This window comes from Garra rufa, chromosome 21 (assembly GCF_049309525.1).
Source record: "Garra rufa chromosome 21, GarRuf1.0, whole genome shotgun sequence".
Taxonomy (NCBI): Eukaryota; Metazoa; Chordata; class Actinopteri; order Cypriniformes; family Cyprinidae; genus Garra; species Garra rufa.
This window is the reverse complement of record NC_133381.1, coordinates 26,528,199-26,548,541: the sequence shown is the minus strand read 5'-3', so window position 1 is coordinate 26,548,541 and position 20,343 is coordinate 26,528,199. Positions and strand designations below refer to the sequence as shown.

The 20,343-nt window shown below is 39.7% G+C and overlaps 1 protein-coding gene across 1 annotated transcript; it reads right to left on the bottom strand.

Annotated features, from left to right (window-relative positions):
• Positions 1-910: 910 nt before the first annotated feature.
• Positions 911-4,953, bottom strand: LOC141296189 (glutamate receptor ionotropic, delta-1-like). Its single transcript, XM_073827468.1, has 3 exons — positions 4,577-4,953; positions 1,025-1,180; positions 911-939 (listed from the first exon to the last, which is right to left on the bottom strand). Exons 1-3 carry the CDS (start codon positions 4,653-4,655, stop codon positions 911-913), a joined length of 264 nt encoding a protein of 87 aa, XP_073683569.1. The 5' UTR covers positions 4,656-4,953.
• Between the last annotated feature and the right edge of the window lie 15,390 nt (positions 4,954-20,343).

The window sequence follows — 20,343 nt, the reverse complement described above, 5'->3', positions numbered from 1 at the left end:
GAATTTTCATTTTTGGGTGAACTATCCCTTTAAATGCATGAATAAATTATTTTCACTGGGAAAATATTTAAATATGTCATTTTGATCATCAAAAATGAGTTTTAAGAAATAAAATTAGCAACTGCAGTGGGACTTAAGACTTAAAACATAGTTTTAAAGAGAAAACTAATTAAGAAATTGATTTCCTGTAATGAATGTTCCTAAAATCACTGTAAATAGCTGTCTTAAAAGTTTGAATAACTTAAAGATATTTGAAGTTCTTTCATTTAAACAGGGTTCTCATTTTTAATGTCTCACAAATTTTTCATAAGCAAATCTTCAAGAACTGACAAAAACTTCTGAAGATGATATTTGAGAAGTACAGGAACTACACTAATTACGAACTTAATTTTTACAAAATGTAATAACTTCCAATTAAGATGTTCATAAGGTCTGCCCCCAGGCCCTTTCTACAATATGAGAGAAGTTAGTCGTTATAATAACAGCTAATAAAACTCATCTCAGGTAGCCACGATCAAACTGAGGATTTGCTCATATGAGGAAAGCAATGAAAACGTCTCAACTGGACAGATGATGACAGCTGGCCTTCATGCTTGATAACATAAATCAAGTCGTGCTACATTCATACATCAATGTCTGTAAGCGCCACTGCTGATCCAACCTGCCTGTGCGACACAAACACACTCAGCATGTTACCACATATGTCCTCAGCACATTTCCACATGGCTATTCTTCCACTGGATCCTGATTCCAAGAGGTGGCTATTTTAGTTTCATCATCAGAACACACTGACAACACATACGTTTGATTGAAGGCAAGAGATTTAAATAGAAATAAAGACTGAGAGGAGTAAATCAACACTTGTGGAAATCCCACACCTGCAAGCATTCTACTTGTTGACGTTAGAGCCTCACAAAGAGGTCCAGTGATATCGGCTAACTGCTCGAGCAAACGGATCAGACATAAAGATAAAGTAGAACGGCATGGTTAATCGATTGCTGAGAGATACCAGTCACTCACTCACCTTCCTGTACCGCCTGGAAGGGGTTGTTGGGCTCGATAAGTTTGATAGAATGGGTAATCCTCTCGCTCTGGAGGATGTCGTCGTTCAAACTCAGGTCTGAAATGGCAAGCTGAAAAACCTCGTCGTCCCGTATGGCGTTCTGTTCAAAAATAGCTCCTGTTGGATGAAACAGAATGTTCGTTATTAATACATCACTCTAAATGAAAGCCATTTCACAGTCATCCCAAACTTTCAGATCCGTTTCAGGGGTAGAAATGAAGGAAAAGTCCATTCATCAGGTGGATCAACCTGTTAAAACTATATTATACCCATTATTCAGGTTATCGAGAATGGACCATATAACCCTCAGTTACAATTTACAGCAACTTCCTCACCTGTCAATAGCCAACAGCATTCCAGGAGCAAGTTCAGCACCATGGAGAGCGCAAGTGCTGGAAGCGCTGTAAATATTCTACACGCATCCCTAATTTGTCAAGGGCGTTTTGCAGTCTGTGGAAACACAGTGGGTTGTAAGCCTACAGGAAGATCTTTTATGTCAAGGGGATCTCATACGTGACTAGGTGCATCTGTGGTAAATATGAGCGGTTTTTATATGTTCCTGGAGTTTGCTGCGTCCTTGAAAAGTCATGAAAAGTGGACAGGTCATACTAAATATCCCAGCCAGATGAATGAAATGGATGGAAAAAATTAATGAAGTAAGGGATTAATGCTCTTATTGCAGAGCTGCTTACAAAATAAAGAAGTATTGATTTGAGAAAAGTATTTTAATATCTTACTGGTAGATTAGCTTAAAGCTTCCACAAATGAAAACAAGCGGCTTAGCCACAAGACATCCACTGATGCATTCTTACAGTATTAATTTAAAAACGATTAATTTGCACTGATATGAAAAGAGAGAGACCGGAAATGACACGAGTGCACAAGTCTGTTGCCATTGCCGGTGCTGAAATATCCAGTTTAGAGGTCATTATATAAAATTGTTTTACTCTTCTATGCCGCAACGACTTATCTGATTCAAGTATTCCAGTTGTTTACGGACGAATCCTAGACGTAATATTGCACAGAGCGCTTTAAATGTTGACTTCACATGACTGAGTAACCCATAAAGTGCTGTTTCGCTAACAAGTCCTTGACACTTGGAAATACAGTCTAGTATTAAATCAGAATGTGTCTGGACGCAATCAATAAGGCTGATTTGTGCAGGACTATAAACAGTGACCCACTGATGATATGACATATTGAGATCAAGGCGACAGTGATAAAATGCACAGAGCAGCCGGCTTGAAGTGCCAAAGGTGTAGGAGAAGCAAATAGGGCTTTATTTATTTACATGCACGGTTAGCCATCAACAAACAGCCGCTGAGGCCTCATGCCGTGCACTGAGGCAACAAAAGTGCGCTCATTTTAATCACCTCGCCAACACATGCGGGTCGAAGACTAATAAGGATGGTTAAGGTTATAAAAGGAGACATCTTTTTAAAATTTAGTCTAAAACTACTGTATGCAATCTTGGATTCATACATTTACTGTATGAAAAACATTACATGTTTTCTACAAAACTATAGTTTGATTTAATTATTATATGGATTTATGTGGTGTAACCAAGATGAAATGTGACCCTGTACCACAAAACCAGTCTTAAGTAGCACGGGTGTATTTGTAGCAATAGCCAAAAATACATTGTATAGGTCAAAATGATTGATTTTTCTTTTATGCCGAAAATCATTAGGATATTAAGTAAAGATCATGTTCCATGAAGACATTTCCTAAGGTAAATATATCAACACTTAATTTTTGGTTGATTTGGACAACATTAAAGGTGATTTTCTCAATATTTAGATTTTTTATTGTTTTGCACCATCAGATTCCACATTTTTCAAATAGGTGTATCTCATCCAAAGTATCCAAACCATACATCAATGGAATGCTTATTTATCCAGAAATTCAATCTCAATTTTAAAAAAATTACCCTTATGATACGGTTTTGTGGACCAGGGTCACAAATGCTAAAATACTTTCCTTACACTTTACACATCCTTACAAATATATCAAGAATATTTCTTTAATTCAGTTTTCTTTAAGTCAAAATAAAATCAAAAGTGTCTAAAAAAGGCTTCTATGTTTTATGGTTTTCTTGTCACATGACAGCAAAAATGGCTTCCTGCATGTTGCACCACACTGACTTTGTTCGGCAGACATTTTTTTTAATAGGCTACTGTCGAATATAATGTATTTTTGAACAACTTCTAGACAACAAAATTGGGTTTTACCTCATGCACTATACAGTACACAATTGGAAGATTATTATCCACTACCTAAAACTACCTAAACCCAGGGAAAAGTTATAATCTGTACCAACATTCTTAAAAATCAAGGTTCTTTATTGCCATCAATGGTTCCATGAAGAACCTTGAACATCCATGAAACCTTTCAAATGTAGAAAAGGTTCTTTATATTCAAAAAAGGTTATTTGGATTTTTTAAATGTTCTTCAATATGGTTCTTTTTAAGAACTGTTCACTGGGGAACCAAAATGGTTCATCAATGGTTAAATCAAACCATTTAGACCTTACCAGATAGTGTAGCAAGAAAAACCTGAGAAGAATTATAAACGTAGACTAAGTGGTAGCTAACAGTAAGTCAGAGCATGAGATAATTGCAGTAAAGGATGATTCTGTTGAAGTGCGAATTTGTGTTATAATAGTCTCTATGCTTCAATGTTTGGGACTTAACATCATCCTTTTATAAAACTAAGCTTCAAATCCAATTTTGAGTGATCCTGGTGATGAGCAGAACAGTCAAGCGCACCGGATGATGGAGAACATCCACTGCATACAAAAGAGAGGTTCCCTACCAACAGAAGAGCACCAGATTTATAACACATCAGAATACGGCATGAACCAGTTTTGTTTTGGCTAATACAAACACATTTCTGCAAGTAACATATTTAGGGGTGTTTTGAGCCTATATTGAGTCAGCAATCAAACCAAATTTGTTTCCAGCATAAGTTATGGGAGAGGACTGAATGGTGCATACTGACACAAGGCTGCCAAGCTCACTAACACAAACGACTGATAATAAAAAAGCCTATGAGATGAATGTCATACAGTGTACACAAGAAAGACATCAACATAAGTTTAAGTTCTGGTAAGAAACGCCAAGCGGGCACGGAAAGAGACTTGTGGCGCGTTCAGTACCTCAATGAATGAAATTAAAATTTCCGTCACGTTCAACAGAAAGTTCAGGCTTAAGGCTGGGGAGGGGTGGACTGGAGTTAACCCTGAAACAGACCGAGAATAGACGTCTCGATTTGCTTTTACGTGTATCTAAAATCATTCGTGGAGGCTACGCGTTCAGCATCAACTGAAATGCACTTTGTGGACCTGTTTGCTAATGTTTCCTAGCAAGTTAAAGCCGTTTATCAAATGTCAAACAGTTCAGGAGAGCGAATACGCTTTCTATCAAGTCAAATCTACACGCTTCCGACTTTAAAATACGAGGTACTGAAGAAAACCATCCGTGATTCGGTGCGTCTGTCCGAGACCGTGCTTACCGATGTGAATAATGGAGTCCGCGCGGGCTGAGCGGCACTGCAGGATCCATAAGGAGAGGCTGATCACGAGCAACTCCATCTCCAGTTCTCGCCCCGGTGTATCATCCACGCGTCCACGTCGTTTTAAAAAATCCAGTTCCGGAGAGAAAAAGAGCGAGCGCCAGAACGTCCACTGTGGAGGAGATCAAGGATGCGTCACTTCTATCTTTCTCCGAGATCTATTAAAATTGAAAGTGAGAAAGGATATTCGCGGGGAAAAAAGAAGCTCTCAAGGGAAGGAAAGCAGAAGAGGAGGGGTAGGAGAGCAAGGGAAACGACGGGGGTACCACGGTCAGAGGCAAAGCAACGGGTCCGTGCGCTCCAGCTCTCAGTGTGGTTTGGATACTGCTAACTGCAGCGCAGAGAGAGACCCCCCCTCTCTCTCTCTCCCTCCCTCTTCCTCACTCACTCTCTCTCAAAGCTCGCAGTCTTTCGCGTTTCGCTCCACCACGTGACCGAAGAATCGAAAGATCGGAACGGTAAGGTAAAAACCAAGGAGAAATGAAATCTGCGCGCAACAGAGAGAGTCGCCACAGCGGAGTGGCGGCGGGAGGTCTAGCGCAGCCCCGAGTGCGTGAAGTTCGGGCGACGACTGAGAAGGAGAATCTCCTCAAACATTTAATACTAAACTATGTTTTTCAACTGAGAGGCATAAAACCTAACTGCTTTTGAACTCAGGGCTGCTGGAGGGAAAGAAAAGTTGCTGATACGGACGGTTCAGATTCTCCACAGAAGTTCGCCGTGCTGACAGCGACTCCAGAAGTGAGAAGAGCGACCGGGGGCGCTTCGTTTATCGGTGGATATTTTGCCCGTTGCTTTTTATAGACCCCGGTAGCACCCTGAGAAACGAAACGGAGTCTGTAGCAACCAAGGAACGAAGGAAAACAAGTGGGTGATTAAGACTGAATGACTGTGAATAGTGAATGACTATCTAACGTCGAATACTATGGCATATTTATACAATAAAACATTATACAGATAAGGTGAGTCGTTTGAACGCTTCTGACAGCTCATAAAACGAATTCTTCATCTCCATAATAGAAAAAAACGTAAATGGGACTCAAGTCACGTTTGTTGCAGAAATGTTCCTGAACACTTTCTGACATTTCCCTCTATAGGATGAATAATGATAACCTTTACCTTACAATTAAAGGATATTTCTTGAGACGACACTAACAGAAATATCTCTTAATTGTTTGGTGAAGGCTATCAGGTCGTCAGCTCGGATCAGTCGGACGTGGACAGCGCCACAGCGCCCCTCTGGTGAATCGGACGAAGTGCCTGTCGCGGGGCGTTCTGAGAACTCTGCAGATTCGAGATTAGCTCTGCTGAATAAAATGAGCAGAATGTGGACTTTTGTATGCAGTGAATGTATTATAAGGTCATTGACGTGTTGTTGTTTATTTACTTAACATTTCAGTTTAGTTTCAGTTTTTCCTCAGGTAGACTTGAATTAAAATCTTAATATATACATAATTTTGCTTCACTTAAAATACCACATTAGTTAGCTAAATGAAAGACATTGATGATTAACTCATCAAACCCAGTCTAATAGAACATTTTCACCCTCACAGATTTAACCTTCATTGTGCTGAATCCATCAAATGAAAATGAAAATATGATAAATGGAAGTAAAAGAAATAGTATAATATAATTATTTCAGTTTATCCTACTTTTTATAATGGAAGTAAACATGGCAAATGCTTGTCATTCCCTAGTGTTAATGCGGAACTAATGTGATAGAATCACTTACTAACCTACATTGTAATGACAGTGTAATTTGCACAATGTCTTTGTAAGCATGCTGAGAAGAGAAGCAACTTCATTATTTACATGGAGCTGAGCAGGTAGTCTGTCAGATTGCTTGTCTTGAATCAGCAGAAGGACATTAGCCCAATTGCTTTTTATTGTCTGCACACATTTGCAATATCTGATGATTAAAACAAAACATGCTACATCTTTACCTGACAACCGGTGGGTGACAAATAATGTGAATGCAAATTTTGTCCCACTGAAAAAAATTACAAATTTGACAAATTACATGTTAAATACATACACTACTGTTCAAAAGTTTGGGGTCAGTAAGATTTATATTTCAAATAAATACTGTTCCTTTGAACTTTCTATTTATGAGAGAATCCTGAAAAAAGGAATCATGGTTTCCGCAAACATATTACGCAGCACAACTGCTTTCAGAATTGATAAAAAGAAATGTTTCTTGAGCTACAGATCATCATAAGAATGATTTCTGAAGGATCATGTGACACTGAAGACTGAGAAGTAATGACAATCACATAATTAAATGACAGTTTAAAATACATTAAAAACAGATGGAACTGTTTACTTCTAAATGCTTTACTCCAATCACACATTTGTAACTGTGGAACATCATAATTGTCTGTGATAATCAAAACGTAACAAATGTGATCGACTGAGCTTTACTTGTATTGAAACCGTAATCTTGCATTAACAGCTTTTCGCTACCTGATCTCATGACAAAAACATACCTGTGGGAAGACACGAAATAAGTACCAATAAGTACATATCACTGCAGTTTCCAAAAGAAATGAACACTAGAGGTGGTAAAACAGTGAGCTCTTGTAATCATTTTCGTACACAGTTATGATTACAGCTTGGTTACAGCTTAGGATGTGGAATCTTTGACTACGAATCCCATGAAAAACATGACTCACGATGAAGGAGCTGAAAGATGAGAACTCGAAAAACAAGCTAAAATGGCATGCTTGCGATTGCGTTTTTACGTCACATTCGCTTTTGTTCATACTTTCGGGTAGGTTTAGGTGTAATTCAGATGGTACGTGATTTTTAAACGTCACAGAGCATTACAGTTATAGTGCAACTTAATGACCATTTCAAGTAAGAACTGCGGTGACATACAAAACCATCACATAAAACATAACATACAGTGGTGTGAAAAAGTGTTGGCCCCCTTCCTGATTTTTTATTTTTTTGCATGTTTGTCACACTTTAATGTTTCAGATCATCAAACAAATTTAAATATTAATCAAAGATAACACAAGTAAACACAACATGCAGTTTTTGAATTAAGTTTTTTATTATGAAGGGAAAACAAAATCCAAACCCACATGGCCCTGTGTGAAAAAGTGTTTGCCCCTGAACTTAATAACTGGTTGGGCCACCCTTAGCAGCAACAACTGCAATCAAGCATTTGCGATAACTTGCAATGAGTCTGTTACAGCGCTGTGCAGGAATTTTAGCCCTCTCATCTTGGCAGAATTGTTGTAATTCAGCCACATTGGAGAGTTTTCGAGCATGCCTTTTTAAGGTCATGCCACAGCATCTCAATAGGATTCAGGTCAGGACTTTGACTAGGCCACTTCAAAGTCTTCATTTTGCTTTTCTTCAGCTATTCAGAGGTGGTTGTCCTGCTGCAGAACCCAAGTTCGCTTCAGCTTGAGGTCACGAACAGATGGCCGGACATTGTCCTTCAGGATTTTTAAGTAGACAGCAGAATTCATGGTTCCATTTATCACAGCAAGTCTTCCAGGTCCAGAAGCAGCAAAACAGCCCCAGACCATCACACTACCACCACCACATTTTACTGTTGGTATGATGTTCTTTTTCTGAAATGCTGTGTTACTTTTACGCCAGATGTAATGGGACACACACCTTCCAAAAAGTTCAACTTTTGTCTTGTCAGTCCACATACCTGTCAGTATTTTCCCAAAAGTCTTGGGGATCATCAAGATGTTTTCTGGCAAAACTGAGACGAGCCTTTATGTTCTTTTTGCTCAACAGCGGTTTTCGTCTTGGAACTCTGCCATGCAGCCCATTTTTGCCCAGTCTCTTTCTTATGGTGGAGTCATGAACACCAGGCACGTGCAGAGGGGGCGGAGGGTGCTTGAGCACCTGCCCTTTTGGCTCCTAGTGATCAAAGTGCCCTTTTGTTAAGATTTTTTTTTTAATGTAATAATATAAAAATAAAATATTTATAAAAATATCGAATTCGCGACAGCCTGCCCAATCGAACTTTTAGTAAAATTAATTAATAATGTTTTAGCTGTAATAGAATGACCCTCGTCACGTGACGACCCCACCCGGAAGTTCAGGATGATCCGATCATGTTTATATTATGCTGCCTTCATGTGATATGGGAAAGATGATGCTTTCCACTTGTGAAGTGGAAATTACCAGTGTGTTGTGTTCAGGTGCTTTTGTTGTCGTAGTGAAGAGAAACATGGCGGACTCGCAATTTGTCCTCACATGCTACTTTGGTAAAACAGACCAAATAAAATAACATGAGAAAATTGCCTCCTTCAGAACACTGTACCTTACAGCACCTTACTGGAGGCGAGCCACGACGAGCTAGCATCTTCTCTTAACGGTATTTTTAAAGACAACACTACGTTTAAATAGTGACGTTATTAAAATCCTTTATGCCCCAGCATTATGGGGGCTACAAACTAACCAACTAAACAGCAGATAACTTTTAACATTATGCAATGCTTATCATTCAGTATAGTTTTGTTGCTGTCCGCCATGTTGAAAGGTCAAAGTTTATCCCATCTCGGCAACTCGGGTATCATAAAAAATTTCGAGCTTTCCAGTGGAAATTACAACATGAGTGGGTGTTCATGTGCAATTTAGATGTCGGATTTTGGTATTTACCATAATTACGACATGAAGGCAGCATTATAACCCCAAGGATAGACACGTTCGTGGCTGCTGGTAAGTGGTGTTTTCACCAGATTTAACTTTACTTATTATCATAAGAATGACGTGAAGGAAAGAGATTATGCACGAGTATTTATACTTTTTTATAGTTTGTGCATGTGTAGTCTGCTCTGAAATAGCTGCCGATAATGTTAATGTCCTCATGTAAAAAAAAAAAAATCGTAAATCTATCGTAAAGGAGAGGGCTCCTGCAGGTCCTTAAAAACTCCTTAATTAGGTTGTGTCAAATTTAAGGCCATAAAAAGTTTTATATATGTTAAATAGTATAAGAAAAGATTTAATTATAATTTAGGAGGCCTGGGGACGGAAAGACGAGAATCGCGATAGGGCTGGATTAAACTTCAAAAGGCAATGATGTCATTGAATAAATATGCACGCTGCACGTTTCAAAGTCAAAACTTGGCACTGATGTCTTTATATGAATGAATCTGAAGGGAACTGACTGTCCTCAGAAACGTGTCGTTTGCATTTTCATTTCACGTCTGATAAAACTGCGTTAATGCTGCTGCTTTGTGTTCAGCCGTTCCCATGGAAACCGTAGTATTTCAGCGCTCCTAAAGCGCCCCCTTGTGACAGAGAATTAATTTTTATTTCCACATTTTTCAGCTCTTTATGGTCAAATTATTGCAATTATCGACCTAGTTTTTATGCAGCAAACACAATGTGAAAGATGTTGTGCCTTCTAAAAATCTAAACAATTAAGACAGTACTATTTATGTTTTAAATAAAATATAATAAATTATAAACTTGATTTATCCCTTTTAATGGTGTAAAGGCTGACATTCCATTGTACAATATATTTTGTTTTTGTGTGAACCTGTATCTGAATTATAAATCATGCCATTTTATGCCTTAATATTCTACCGTCTACAATCTTACAATACAATACATCAGGGGCCACAGATATTTTCAATAGTGACCACACAGAGTTTAATATAACAGCTGTTCTTTATTATTGTGTTAAACAGAGAGAAGAAAATCTTTAGGTTTGACAATTTAATACACAACAATTTTTAATCAAAATTAAAAGGTCCAAAGAAAATATTTTTTATTCTTTTAAACATCAAAATGGTCTTTTATGTTCCATTTCTTTCTCAGAACTGCTTCACAGCATTGGCTGCTAGAAGCCTCTGTAATGATATGTATATCAGCAAGGAATGTGTCACAATATACAGTACAGTATTGCTGTACTGATGTTTTGAGCACAGCCCTATTTAGAGAGCCCCTTTTATAGTGATAAAAATATTACTAATTCTATTGTTTGAGTCCTGAACTAAACATAAATGCAATTAAAACTTTGAATAATGCATTATTTGACTTATTAATGACATTGTTACTTATTACGTAAGTAACTGGATGCCTACAATGAGGTGATGGACCCGAGGGGCTCTTAAATATCTTGTTCCAGGTGCCCTTTTTATACTTTGAGCACCTGCCCCTTTAAAGGTCTCTGCACGGCCCTGATGAACACTGACCTTAACTGAGGCAAAAGAGGCCTGCAGTTCTTTAGATGTTGTTGTGGGGTCTTTTGTGACCTCTTGGATGAGTCGTCGCTGCGCTCTTGGGGTAATTTGGTCGGCCGGCCACTCCTGGGAAGGTTCACCACTGTTGCATGTTTTCACCATTTGTGGATAATGGCTTTCATTGTGGTTCGCTGGAGTCTCAAAGCTTTAGAAATGGCTTTATAACCTTTTCCAGACTGATAAATCTCAATTACTTTCTTTCTCATTTGTTCCTGAATTTCTTTGTATACCAACATGATGTGTAGCTTTTGAGGATCTTTTGGTCTACTTCACTTTGTCAGGCAGGTCCTGTGATTTCTTGATTGCGAACAGGTGTGGCAACCATGCAAAAAATAAAATAAAATAAAAAAATCAGGAAGGGGGGCAACACTTTTCACACCACTGTATGTACGTTCATCTGCTCAGAGGGAAAAAACTGACACTCTTTTAGTGCCACTCAGTGGACATCGAATATGTCATGAAACGTACATGGCGGTACATATTTTAGGTCTTGCGAAAAAGTTCAAAAGAGATCAGGTTGGTGTTTTTAAATCCTACGTAGAAAGATACTCTCTCCCTCATTTGAAACTAATCAGCAGCTAAAGCTTGTGCAGGTGGATATGTGGTTGTAATCTGAACTAACGATAATGAAGAGCTTCCCTGTCTTTCCCTGTGCTGAATCATGTGGTAAGTACTGAATCTGAATCAGCACTCCTGATAGTTAAAGCAGCCCTCCATTCTCAAACCTGTAGGCTGGATTAGTGTGCTAATCTGTGTTTGGGCTCCGCAGGCCACATACTCCAGTTGGACTCTGGGTGTTAACATAACAAGATAGAACAGCTCATGTCACAACTCATTTTGGTGAATACTAGACTCATGCCGCTGCAGGGACTTTGAAGAGGGGATGGAGAAAAGGGCAAAGAGCAGAGACCAGTCAACAACACACCAAAAATAGGATTTTTATGGATTAGTTTAAATTAAGATATGACCATTCACTAGCCATACCTGTTTCTTCAACCTCTCTAATGTATGTGAAGCCAGGTGTGTTCTTTATCAAGCTGTTTAAAATCATCCTGAAGGATGTTACAATCATTAAGGTGACAAAATGTGACAATCAGAGAGCATCAAAAGGAAAAACAATAGTGTAAAAACAACTAGGCCGGCCTTAGAAGTTTGGATCAATGCCTCAGATGCAAACCCAATACAAGAGACGTGAGAAAACATGCTGCGAGGATGAAAAGAAACAGAGAATATGGTAGAGATGAAGGGTGTTAAACTGCTGTCCTACCACTTGTCAGAGATCTCACGAGCCGTGACATGTACATAATTAAAGCCGATCAAAGAGAAGCAGACATGTTTAGTGCCCCCAAGCTCCCCTCCAGCTGTAGCCTCATTAGTGGACTACCATTATGAGAGGATGAAAACATTACAGTCCATATTACCACTACACAAATACAAAAGGCTCCTAAACAATACAATAAACAGTCACAAGATGCTGGTTAAAATTGAATTCAGGTCAGACAGTGCCTGAATTTTAACATTTGGAGTCTGATTTGTTGTCAGAGGGAACAGAGATTACTGCAGATTACAAAGAACACAACACAAAATTGTCAGATTACTTGATATAAGTATTCTGCCACATTGTGCATTATGCAATCACATTGGAAAAGTCACGTGCATCAGTTAGATCTTCATCTGTGTACTTCAAAAAGGTAGGGTATAGGTAAAAAAAACCTCTACCTGATCTCATAATGAAAACGTACCTATGGGAACTTTTTCACAAGACGCGGAATACGTACCAATAAGTACATATCACTGCAGTTTCCAACTGAAATTAATAATAGAAATTATAAAAAAGCAAGCACTTGTAATCATTTTCGAACAGAGTTATGATCACAGCTCCATATCTTTCGCTTTCCAGACATAACAAGCTTGTTTGATAGCTCTGGTGGCATGGAATTGGACTTCAGATGCAGAATCCTTTGGTACAAATCCCGTGAAAAAAAAGACTCAATGAAAGACCTGAAAGATTTTAGGTTGAAAAACAAGCTAAAATGCCATGTTTGCGATTGCGTTTTTACGTAACATTCGGTTTTGTTTATACTATCGGGTTGCTTATTTTAAAACATCATGGAGTATTAGAGTTATAGAGCCACTCTACAGACATTTCAAGTCATAACTACAGTGACACGTACAAAACCAAAGCCACATAAAATGTACCAAGTGTACTGTACGTTCATCTGTTCAGTGGGAAAAATGAACACTCTTTTAGAGCCACTCAATGTACATTTCACATCAAATGTCATGAAACGTACATGGCGGTATGTAATTTGTGTCTTGCGAAAGAGTTTCCACAGGTACTTTTTTGTCATGAGATCAGGTTGGAAAAATTCATTTTCATTTTTCATTTTCTCCTCCAACTTCAAAATCGTCCGACATCATTGTTTTGCCTTTTTTTTTTTTGTAAAGAACGTTTGACTTTCTTTGCACGTCTACTTTGTAACGTTGTTACTTCCACCTACGTCTGTGTAAGACAAACATTTGTGGTTAAAAAGTATATAAATTTGTATTTATAGAAAATGAGCGATCACTTTGCTACATAAGACCCTTATTCTTCAGCTGGGATCATGTAGAGCCCTTTGAAGCTGATTCCCATTGAAGTTTATTATATGGAAAAAAATCTTGGAATGTTTTCCTCAAAAATAACACATTTTCTGATTTCAAATGAGTAAAAATACATCTTTAAGTAAAGAAACACGGTTTCAAGTAAGGTTCGAATCAATACCTATGTAATGAGAGTCTAATTCACAGATAAATGTCATTGATGGCCATTATTTGATTTCTGTTAGACTAGGACTACATGTCGCACTGAATAAAATCAACTGCTAAAAGACAAATTAGTAATCAGTAACGGGGGGTAGGCAACAGACAACCAAGATTAAGCAATTCCAAACACACTTGAGTTCTGCAGAGTCTGTTTAACAGTAAGCCTGTCAGCTCTTGTTAGGATACTAACCGCACCAGCGCAGTGGTTCATCCATGAACAAGGCGAGCCGGTGGAGTGCGTGAGCAGAGCAGAGATCGTTGTCACATGTGCTCCAGTCAATGACCGTTCAGCACTCCAGCAGCTGTTTGAGAGAGAATGCATAGTTCCTCTTCGTCTCTTCTTCAAACGCTAGCGTGAAGTCGTGATTTAGATGAAGAGAGACTGTCATTTCAAGCTCTCAAGGTTTCTTGGAGAGAGTAAATAAGACCTGGCATTTGAATAGATCAAACACGCATGAACACCCGCCGCCAGGTACCAGGGCCATTTTTCCAAATGATATGTCAAGAATTTATTTATTCCAGCAAATGAGCGCTGCCGTGCGCATCCAAAAGTCTCCATGCAACAAGGTTGCAAACAATCATTAATTATCCTGAAGGTGAACTTTTTAGAAACAACGGCAGGATCTTTTTTCATTCTTTGAATGTCTCTGTTTGGAAGTAGTCTGAATGCATTTTCTCCCTCATTAGAATGTGCCTAGTTCTTAGTCTCTGATGTATATACTGTAGGTGTGTTGTTGTACTTGGATGTTACAAAGTCTAATTCTCAAGTACTAATACAACAAAGAAGAACAACAACAACTTAAAAGGAGACAGAAAGGCATATTATTCACAAGAAAAAAATGGACCAAAATCAGCACCATGGACAGCTCATGTAAACAGAATCCTGTTTTATACAAATACACTACCAGTTTTTTATGTTTTTTTAAAGTCTGCTCACCAAGCCTGCATTTATTTTATCCATAGTAAGCAAAAACAGTATTTTTTTTATATTTGAATATATTTTAAGATATAATTTATTCCTCTGATCAAAGCAAAATTTTCAGCATCATTCCTCTAGCCTTGAGTGTCACATGATCCTTCATAAATCATTCTAATATGCTGATTTGCTGTTCAATAAGCATGTATTATTATTATAATGATTTTTTTTTTTTAAAAATCAATATTTAAAACAGTTGAGTACATTTTTTCAGGATTCTTTGATGAATAGAAAGATCCAAAGACCAGCATTTAACTGAAATAAATAGCTTTTGTAATGCTATACCATTAAAAAGCTTGGAGCCTGTATTATACATATTTCTAGAAATCAATACTTTTCTTTTTAAAATTCTAATAATAAATATTTTTTGAACAGCAAATCAGAATATTAAAATGATTACTGAAGGATCATGTGACTGGAGTAATGATGCAAAAAAATCAGCTTTGAAATCACAGGAATAAATTACATTTTAAAATATAATAAAATAGAAACAGTTATTTTAAATAGTCAAAATATGTTAAAATTGTACCATTTTTGCTGGACTCAAATATATATATATATTTAAAACATTGAAAACTTTTGACTGTTTGTAAACTTAAATTATTAGATGTGTCATATTTAGAGATAGATGATTAAAAATGTGATGGTTAACTTAAAAGGAGAAAGAACAAACTTAAATTAAGATGCTTTTGTTGTAAATGCTATTGAGACACAACCGTTCATTCAACTGAATGGCAAGCGTTCCAGAACAGAAAACACTTTCTTATTGTAACTCGTAAATTCACACAGTATTTCTGTCCTTCAGAAATTTTTTGAGAGCTTCTTTAGAAAACGACAGAGTCTTAAATGAAATCTGTGAAAGCACACAAAGAGATACACACAAATCAATGACAACTTCATTATGTTGTATTTGTGGTGCAGTGATTTTGGTGTGCAACGGTCTGTTCATTACAAACACTCAATATTACAAATTGGTTTGCACAAAAATAATCAAACAAGGCCTATTTTTTGGTCCACTTATGTTTCTACCTTGAGTTTGATTTCACTGCGGAATAGTGTGGATATACGAGTTCATGTGAGGCACCAAACACATCATTTGGGAGTAGCAGCAGCCAACCTTAAAATCCTCCTTGTCAGAAATGAAGTGTGTCCAGAGCATACAGAGGCGGCTCACCTGTACTGTCAAGAGTTCGTAACAGAATCTGACAGAGATCAGGTTCATGCACAGCCCAGCAGGGGAAGATTGATGCCCATCTGTTCTTATGAAACTGAATACATACTCATAGCCGGTCCTTTTTCTTCCTTAAAGGCACATATATAGTCTCCACAGACAGAGGAGGATGATCATTGGGCTAATTATCGTTTATTCTCCGCCAAAAAGACATCTAATGAATTAAAATGAGCCCCTCTAATAGCTCAGTGAGACTTTCTTTGACGAATTTCTAATGTCTAATGTAAGAGACTAATTAGTCATCTCGGTCTGGGATGAAGCCAGGCCTGCAGCTAAACACAAGCACATCAGCAGGCCAAACTGAAATGGACCAGCACTATGACAGTATGTGTTTTAGGCTGTATTAATTCATTTTTGGTCTTTAATTTAGCTTATTTGATTCTTTTTCTTATTTATTTTTCAGTCAGCCAATTGAAGACAAATTACATGAAATATAAATTAAATTACATAAACAAGAAAAAAGTTCACACTGCATTTTTGAGTGGGCAAACTTAAGAACACAGCTACTTAAGAGTACTTCTCAAAAGTTTGGGTCGGTAAGATTTTTAAAAAAAAATTCAAAGATGTTTCTTATGCTCACCAAGGATGTATTTATTTTATAAACTAATACACTAAAATCAATGTAAAAAAGTTATTCCAATCTAGACTGTTTTTTATTTGAAATTATTTTTTAAAATGTTATTTATTCCTGTGATGGCAAAACCATTACTCTCGTCTTCAGAAATCATTTGGTGCTCACAGTTTTGGTTGAACAGAGTTCTTGGGCAATATTTTTGTGGAAACAGTAATACATTTTCTTTCAGTATTATTTGATGAATGTTAAGTAAAAAAAAAAAAAAACAGCATTTATTTTAGTTTTCTTTTGTAACAATGTAAATGTCTTTACTGTCACTTTTGATTAATTTAATGCAACCATGCTGAATAAAAGTATTAATTTCTTTAAAAACAGAACAGAATACATTTGAGTTCTACCACAGCAAGATCCACTAACCACGCCCCCTGAAGACACACACACACGTTCACTGTCACCTGATTACTAATTACTCACCTGGATCCAATCAGCTCCCCTTTATATACCCGGACAGATTCATTCCTCGTTGTCTGATCTACCGATCACACCCCTGTATGCTCTTCCCGTGGACTCTATGGTTTCCTGGTTCCATAGCTGGATTTACTTGCCTGAACGCTGGACATCTCAGATAAGAACTATCACCTCAATACCTGCTTCAATATACTTACCAAACCTGTTAATAAACTTACCTTTTATCTTATACACTCACCTCCGTCTCTGCCTCCCTCTGTGCTGTGACAGAAGATCAGACCAACAACATAATGGACAACGAGGAAACACCTGCACCAGATCAACTCACCGAACTCATCAAAGCCTTCAAAGCGGCGCTAACACCATCTCCTGCGCCGCCATCTGCCTCAGGAAGTCCCATGGCTTTACCAAACACATATTCGGGTGAAGCGGCTGAGTGTAGCGGTTTCCTACTGCAAGTCCAACTATCCATCAAGATGCAACCACAGCAATTTTCTACGGATGAATCGAAGGTAGCGTTTCTCATTTCCCTACTCACCGGAAAAGCTCTACAATGGGCGAAGTCAATATGGCAAGCTAAAACTCCTATAATTCAGTCTTTTGAGCAATTCACCTGTCATTTCTCTGAGGTTTTCAGTTCAAACACAGATGTACTCACCGTTTCTGATCAGCTCTTCCGACTGCAACAAGGTTCTTCTTCCATCCACGAGTACACCCTTTATTTCCGGACGCTGGCGGCGGCTAGTGGCTGGAATGAGACATCGCTGCTGGGTGCCTATCGTCATGGTCTCCACCCGGATATTCGCGCCGCTATGGCCATCTATGACGACAACATCGGGTTGGAGACCTTTCTACAGCGAGCTACGAGGGTATCCCAGCGCCTAGCCACCTGCCAGCCGCCTGAAACCGCTCCTCAGTCTGCTATGGTGGCAGCTTGCTCTCCAGTACCAGAACCCATGCAAATCGATTCAACACGTCTCTCATGGTCAGAACGTCAACGCCGCATCAAGGAAAGACTCTGCTTATACTGTGGACAACCTGGTCATCTTCTACGAACCTGTCCTGTTAGACCCCCACGTCCGGTGGTGAGTACTATTCAATCAGACATTGAAACTGCTCACCTGACTCTTATACCTGTGACACTGCATACTGCTGAACAAGATCTTTGTGTTTCTGCTCTCCTTGACTCAGGCTCATCGGGAAACTTCATCTCACAAGAATGCATAGATCTCTTACGCTTGCCACGTCACCGCCATAGCCCTGCACTTTCTGTCAAGACCATCCAAGGAAAACCACTCGGACGTGGGCGGATCCGGTATTCTTCACCATACATCACTCTGCAAGTTGGTCTATTTCATCAAGAACAAATCAAGTTTCTGGTACTGGAGAACTCCACGGTTGACATCATTCTGGGACGTCCTTGGCTCCATCGTCATCATCCAGAACTCCGCTGGGATCCATGTGATATCATCGGGTGGAGTAAACATTGCCTGAAGAACTGTTTTACCCGTTTACCCTCTCCAGCTTCTGCTCCACTGACCGTCGCATCAACCAAGATTGAAAGTCCCGAGACTGACTGTAATGTGGAGATCCCAGCGGAGTATGAGGATTACGAGGACGTCTTCAGCAAGCAAGCTGCCACCCAACTTCCTCCTCACCGGCCATGGGACTGTTCCATCGACCTGCTACCTGGGGCTCAATTACCTAAAGGACGCGTCTACCCTTTGTCCAACCCGGAGCGCCAGGCGATGGAGGAGTACATCCAGGAAGCTTTGAAGCAAGGATTCATTCGATCATCCACCTCACCAGCTGCCTCAAGCTTCTTCTTCGTGGGTAAGAAGGATGGAGGTCTCCGTCCCTGCATTGATTACCGTCAACTTAATGCCAACATCCTCCAACAACCATACCCTCTTCCACTCGTTCCTGCCACCCTCGAGGAACTCCGTGGGGCTCACATCTTCTCCAAGCTGGACCTGCGGAGTGCTTATAACCTCGTTCGTATTCGTGAGGGAGACGAGTGGAAAACAGCATTCATAACACCTGCTGGCCACTATGAATACCTGGTTATGCCCTACGGTTTGTCCATCAGTCCCTCTGTCTTCCAAACTTTTATGAACGAGGTGTTCCGGGAATTTCTACATAAGTTTGTGGTCGTCTATATTGACGACATTTTGATTTATTCCCGGAACCAGGCCGAACATCGCCAGCACGTCCGTCAGGTCCTTCAAGTCTTGCGCCAACATCAGCTGTATCTCAAGCTTGAGAAGTGTGAGTTCCACCAGACTAAGATTCAGTTCCTGGGTTATAACATCAGCCCTGAGGGTGTGCAAATGAACCTGGAGAAGGTGCAGTCCATCCTGAAATGGCCCAAACCCAGTACAGTCAAGGAACTTCAACGCTTCCTGGGGTTTTCCAACTTCTACCGCCGATTCATAAAGGATTACAGTCTCATCACTGCACCTCTGACCTCCCTCCTACGTGGTCGACCCAAACATCTGGTCTGGACCACCTCTGCCCACGAAGCATTCCAGCAACTTAAGAAGATTTTCAGCACTGCTCCTCTCCTACACCATCCCAACCCCGATCTCCCGTTCGTAGTTGAGGTAGATGCATCCACCATCGGCGTCGGAGCAGTGCTGTCGCAAGCAGCTGGTGAGTCCACTCTCCTCCATCCCTGTGCCTACTATTCCAAGAAACTGTCTCCGGCGGAGCAAAACTACGATGTAGGCAATCGTGAGTTACTTGCCATCAAACTCGCCTTGGAGGAGTGGCGTCATTGGCTGGAAGGGGCTAACCATCCGTTTACCATCATCACGGACCATAAAAATCTTCAATACCTTCGAGAAGCCAAACGACTCAACCCCCGCATTGGGCATTGTTCTTCACACGTTTCCAGTTCAAGATAACCTACCGTCCCGGATCCAAGAACATTCCTGCTGATGCTCTCTCCAGACTATTCTCCCACGATGCCGTGGTAGAGCCTGAAAACATCATTCCCTCAGATCTCATCGTTAGCCCCATCCAGTGGGACATTGACACCTGGATCCACGAAGCCACTCTCCAAGAGCCTGCTCCGCCGGAATGTCCAGAAGGTAAAATCTACGTACCCAGCTCCCAGCGTCAACACCTTCTGGACACAGTTCACCAGTCTCCGGGCTCTGGACACCCAGGTAGCAGACGGACCCTCTCGCTCATCCAATCTCGGTACTGGTGGTCCAGTATGACCCGGGATATCTTCAGGTACGTCCAAAGCTGCTCAGTCTGTGCCACCTCTAATACTCCTCGTCATCTGCCCACAGGAAAGCTGGTACCACTACCCATCCCGCAGAGACCCTGGTCCCATCTCGGGGTTGACTTTGTGACGGACCTCCCAGAATCTGAAGGTAACACCTGCGTGCTGGTTGTAGTGGACCGTTTCTCCAAGGCCTGCAAATT

Coding starts and splice junctions, on each gene's coding strand:
- LOC141296189 (XM_073827468.1), bottom strand. CDS start 4,655: ATGGAGTTGCTCGTGATCAGCCTCTCCTTATGGATCCTGCAGTGCCGC. Junction 1,181..4,576: donor GGACTCCATTATTCACATCG/GTAAGCACGGTC, acceptor TTCATCCAACAG/GAGCTATTTTTGAACAGAAC. Junction 940..1,024: donor CTTCCAGGCGGTACAGGAAG/GTGAGTGAGTGA, acceptor TTGCTCGAGCAG/TTAGCCGATATCACTGGACC.